Source organism: Citrus clementina, unplaced genomic scaffold, assembly GCF_000493195.1.
Source record: "Citrus clementina cultivar Clemenules unplaced genomic scaffold, Citrus_clementina_v1.0 scaffold_5, whole genome shotgun sequence".
NCBI classification, from domain to species: Eukaryota; Viridiplantae; Streptophyta; class Magnoliopsida; order Sapindales; family Rutaceae; genus Citrus; species Citrus x clementina.
In genome coordinates this window covers 17,027,077-17,033,097 of record NW_006262201.1, presented here as the reverse complement: position 1 = coordinate 17,033,097, position 6,021 = coordinate 17,027,077, and the positions used below count along the sequence as shown (strand labels likewise).

General features: G+C 33.4%; 1 protein-coding gene across 1 annotated transcript; it reads left to right on the top strand.

Annotated features, from left to right (window-relative positions):
• Positions 1 to 3,034: 3,034 nt before the first annotated feature.
• LOC112098264 (NAC domain-containing protein 7-like) lies at positions 3,035 to 5,247 on the top strand. Its single transcript, XM_024184056.1, has 3 exons — positions 3,035 to 3,242; positions 3,354 to 3,619; positions 4,048 to 5,247. The coding sequence occupies exons 1-3, from the start codon at positions 3,095 to 3,097 to the stop codon at positions 5,245 to 5,247; spliced, it is 1,614 nt and encodes a 537-aa protein (XP_024039824.1). The 5' UTR covers positions 3,035 to 3,094.
• Positions 5,248 to 6,021: the final 774 nt, after the last annotated feature.

Sequence of the window (6,021 nt, the reverse complement as noted above, 5' to 3'; positions counted from 1 at the left end):
AGCATCTATGTGTAGCATGAGGTCAAGTTTTTCTGTCCTTTTAGTTCTTTTTGGGATCGTAGTTGATCATGTGTGGAAATGTGGAACACTGGAATCTCAATATCCAATCCAAGCGCAATACTTCTTGGAAAAGGGGACACCTTTCTGAGGAAGCAGGGAAGGTCATTTGTAACTGTAAAAGCAGAGCAGGAGCCAAAAAGGAAAATGGTAGTCCCATCGTTGGGCAACGCGTCCATACTTTTATCCATTTATTTTTCTTATTATCAATCAGTTTTCAAATGTTTAGTTTGTTTTACGAATTATGCTCTATGAGGAATTTTAGTTTACAAAAATAAAATTTATTTTTCAATTTTGATGTTTATTATATTTAGAAGAATAGATACTAATACACAATATAAATTTAAGATGGAGAGATAAAGTTCAAATCAATTTTTCAAACCACGACTTTTTTAATAATTCTAATTCAAGTGACCGGCTAAATAGAATTATTTGAAAATTACTCGACCCTCGGGTGAACTCTCGAGAAAATTATTGCTAGAAAAGAAAAATATTAAATCGGCCTCAGACGAGTTACATGTTTTCTGGCAGACTAAAGCACAATCCTACATGTGGTAACGGCTTTCAGTGCACCAAATTACTGCTAGCGGTATCGAAATATGGCTGCAACTCTTAATATTGCGAGAATACGGAGCATAATTTTCTTCAATTTGAACCGAACACCACACGCATAGATTCCACTGTTATGTCATTGTAGACGTCTCATTCAATAATGGAGTCTCCATTATGGAGATATTGTTTTTAGTCAATGGATAGACTAGAAGAAGTTATTATTCTCGTCAGTAATTCTTTTGATTGGAGTTCACATGATGTTCGGCAAGGGTTCATTTGAGTTTATAGGTTTGGTCTGCAGGAGCTTTCCTTTGTATACTAATATGGTTTTGAAATTGTTATAATTTAGAGATATATATTCCAATCTAATAAATTTAGAGATATATATAGTTTAATGAAAACTACATATATATAAGATCTAGCTTCCATGGTTAGGACCATCCTTCCTAAAATTCATGTCATTGGTTCTACTAATATTGAACAAAATAAAATTCCGAAATCAATCTTTAAAGAAATAAATTACTTGAATTTTTTAATTGAAATCTTGATACTTAAACCCTCCAGATATTTCATTGGCCTTCACTTTTCATTTAATATTATTTATTCTAGAATTACCTTTATTGAAAATTAAAAATAATTAAAAATAAATATTTTATCTTCTCTCTCAATCTCTCAATACATTAACTTCTCATCTCCTTTTTTTTTTTAAAGTTGATTTAAAATTTGAATCAAATATTTAACTTTTAATCAAATCCCAAACAAAAATGATACAAAATCTTATATTATCACATGAAGCAAATTAATATCATTAATAACAATAAAACCCATCACATATTCATAACATTTAAAAAACTCAATATTAAAACTCATCATATATTGTTGGAGGTAATGGATTGATGATAAAGAAAGTAGGTGGTGACAATAAACTTATTAATAATGAAGATAAATAGTGGGGGCAATAGGTATACTTGAGAGATACCAGGGCCGATTTTAGAGCATCTGAAGTCTTAAGGCAAATTTTTTTATGAGGTCTCTTTTCATTTTACAATTTCAATACTTAAAGAAATATAAAAAGAAGCTTAAAATTCATTCAATCTTTAATTCTTGAATACAATAATAAAAAATAACTTAAAAATTTCAAAAATAAACCTAAAAAGTAGTCAAGAATATATCTTTTTCATTCCATTAAAATCATTACAAATAAACAAACAAATAAATAAGAATAACATTATTTTCAAATAGAATATTTAGAATGATAGAACATAAAAAACTGAGACAATGAATTACTGATCAAATAATAGAAATGAACTTTCTATTTTAAGAAATTAATTTTTATCTTTTTTAAATGAACCAATGAATATAATAATTTTCTTTGCAGAGAAAAGAGAAATAAAATTTTACATGTGCTTATTTTTGACATTATAAGGTCTTTAATAGAAATTAAAAGAAATACTAAAAGTCAAAAATTCTAACATTAAATAATTAAATTTTTTTAAAAAAATTGAAGAGGTAAATAAATTAATTTTTTCTTGAAAAGAGTAATAACAAGTGAATTGTTGGTTAAATAATATTATTAATTAAATCTCTTTAACATTAAGATTACTGAATATAGATTTTTTATAAAAAATAATTCTTCAGTGGAATAATTAACAATTAGAAAGATGGTTAATAAGCGTCCCTATTTCTTAAAATACCTAATTAAAAAATAGATTTCATTAATTAAATAATTATTAAAAAATACTTAAAAAATAAGATTTTTTTAAAATATAAAACTATAAATAACCGTTTTGTTTGTTTATATCTAAAAAGTCACCCCTGGGAGAGGCGGGAGATGGGCAGTAATAGTAATTAAAAATAAAAATATAATTTTTATTTTTAAGAAAGATAATTTTGAAAAATAATAATATAAATTAACAACCCCTCCGAGAAGGAGACACTCTTCAGTGGAAAGCTGACTGTACGAAGTTAACTAATGATTTGAGCACATACAGGACAGGGAAGGGAGTTGAAAAAATAACGGAAAGCACGAACAAGACAAAATTAGAATCTGGCAAACGTTGTCGTTTTAGAAAATTCTCTGAGTGAATAAATTAGTTCTTACATAAAGAGGGTGGGGAAGATGATGCTGAACCAGTAAGAAGATGATGATGGGGTCTCATGTCATTTAGTTTCTGTCGCTCACTCAATTGTAATACTCTATTCAACGCCGTTGGTGAAACAAGCTGAAGTTGTCTCACTGTAGCTCAACGCCCTGAGAATGTAGGGAGTTAACTAACGCTTACTCTTTCGGCTGCAAAAAGAAGGCGACACTATCACCCGCTCACTCTTTCTCACGGGGCAAGTTTTCTTCCCATCGAACCAGAGAGAGATACCGCTGCGACTGTATTGAATTAGAGTTAATGATGGAGAAATCTTGGGGGTTGATTTCAGATCCCTACTAACGATTGAAGAAAGTAGTTACCAAAAAAAAAAAAAAAATTCTGAGATGGAGAATCTTATGGGGTACAAATTCCAGCCATCCAATGAACAAATCCTCTATCTTCTGGTGGAGAAGAGGCTTAGCCCCCACTTCTCACATCACCCTATCAAGGATATTGTCGATATCTGCGGCCTTGAGCCTTGGGACTTAGCAAGTATGTATATCTTTTATTTTTTTGTCCCTTCTGTTCTCTCTAACCTTCTGTACTGAAAGATTTTATCAGCTGAACTAATTGGCAAGCGCCATATTTATTTTTGTGACGCAGCGGAATCAACACCAGAGTCCGAGGATCAAGTTTGGTACTTCTTCTGTGAACCTTGTTACAAGTACAGGGAGAGTAACCGTGCCCACAGAAGAACAAAAGCAGGGCACTGGAAAATTACTAGTAAAGATTCTCAAATCAAAGCTAGAAACGGCCCTACGGGTACCAAAAAGTTTTTGACTTTCTACCGTCATGGTCTTCCTCCTAAGGAAGCTATAACCGAGTGGGGTATGCATGAGTACCATGTCAAGGACGACCCCGGTTATAAGGTATGAACCTAATTTGTTTTTGTCACTCACTTAAAAGTTCATTTCTTTTATGCATTGTTGAATCTTTGGATGTATAAATGCTAGCTCTTCTTGATGATTTTGAAGTGATTAATTGGTGAAGCATGCTAGATTATTGTGTCTATTGGAGATATATGTTAGGATTAGCTAACCCAGTGCAGTCTTAAAGTATATATCTTTGTTGCCTATTACTTGAAACATTAATGGGTAGGATCTTCGCATCACGATGAAAGAAATTGTGACTTTATTTAAAATGCAACTAGAAATACATGTCCAAAAGCATTTGCAGGACTTGATGAATGAGTCTGTTGTTGTTTGGCGAGTAGCAATTCTGGCAGTGCTAATGAATATGTGAAAATTAATTGACAATACGGTATTCCTTATTTTGGTTTTGCTTTTAATTCATGTAGAAGGAATTTATTCTGTGTTGCATAACAAGAAAACGGAATAAGAAGAAGAAGCGTGGTATTTTGGCTACTGATGAAGGGGAATCAAGTCAACAGTTGGTTTCTCCACTTCAGCAACCACCTAGTGACCATTCCATTTCGAATGGATATCACGGTGAAGAAAACAGTCCCACTATCCCTCAGCAGCAACTTCAATATAACAATTCTGTTTCTTATCCTGGAAACCCTACTGGACAAAACACTTTCACATACCCTCAGTCAATAACAAATAACAGCCCAACCCAGCTATCACCAAGCAACCATTTGATTTCTAGGAGAAATCATAATGAAGAAAATATTCCCACAAACCAGCCGCTGCTACAAAATCACAATATGATTTCTTGTCTAGGAAATCATAGTGATGGAACTACTCACACATACCTTCTGCAACTACCTAATCACAATTCGATTTCTTATCCAGGAAATCACATTGAACAAAATATGTACTTTCTCCCATACCCTGACCAACTGCCAAATCACAATTCGAGTTCTTATACTGAAAATGGCATTGAAGAAAATATGTACCCTCACACGTACCCTTGGGTAATACCCAATTATTCTCCTACTCAGCAATTGCCATGTGATGATTTTTTTTCTGCGAAAACTTATAGTGCAGAGAATATTCTCATAAACCAGCAGCCACAGCCAAATCACAATTTGATTTCTCATTTTGGAAATCAAATTGAAGAAAATACTCCTACACACCCCCTGTTGCTACCAGATAGCAATTTTGAGACGCAGCTACCACTACATCACCCTTTGGTGACACATAATTTTGCTGACAATAATTTTCAGGAAGAATGCCTGCCAATTAGAGAATTCAAGTCATACGGTGGCTACAATAGGCTAAATGACGCCTCATTTTCAACAGTGCAGACAGCAGTTCATCAAGAGCAAGAATTAAAATTTTCTAATGGTTCTTTCGATAATTGCGATTTTTCTCACTCTGAAATTTACAGTTATGAGCAGGTAGATAACCTGATCAATTCCCTAAGGGCTTTCCTGGAAGAAAACTCTCGCGAAGAGACTGGAAAACCCGTTACCTCTGACTTTAACCCACCAAAGTCAGATGGAGAAGCTTCAGCTTATGCACAGGATAGCAGTGACACGAACATTGCTACCAACGATGCATGGATGAAAGAACGACTTGAGAATTTTGCTTAAGTAGCAAAATTTAAAACAACAATCAAATCCTCTTGGAGGTAATAGTATTAAATTTACTAAATCTTTATGGGTGATACTGCTTCGCTCACATTTATTGTGTTCTGAATTCTGTGATCTTAAGTACGATGTAAACACTGTGAAATCCTCTAGGAGGAAAGTACTGTAATCTTAAGTAGCATGTAAAAACGACTATAACATCCTCTTAGGAGGAAAATACTGTAATCTTAAGTAGCATGTAAATAGTTATGAAATCCTCTAGGAGGAAAGTACTATAGTTTTAAGCAGCATGTAAACAACTATGAAATCCTCTTAGGGGGAAAGTATTGTAATCTTAAGTCTCATGTAAATAACTATGAAACCCTCTTAGGAGGAAAGTAGTAAAGTACTATTATTATTGTCTAGTAATGTTTGAGGCTTGTTACATACTAGCATAGTTGTTGTTTAGTCTAATTGGATACTCCCTTTGGTCTTTATCTTGCATCTATGTGTAGCATAATGTCAAGTTTTTCTATCCTTTAGTTTTTTTTTTTTTTGGGGGGGGGGGGGGTTACCAGTCGATCATAAGTGGAAATGTGGGACACTGGAATCTCACTATCCTACTCGATCAAATTCCTTCCTGGAGAAGGGGACACCTTTATGAGGGAGCAGCGAAGGTCACTTGTAACTGCAAAATCAGAGAAGGAATCAAAAAAAGGAAAATGGTAGTCACATCGTGGGGTCTTAAACTACTTGGGCAACGCGTCCATATTTTTACCCCCTTTTTTGGGAACATTT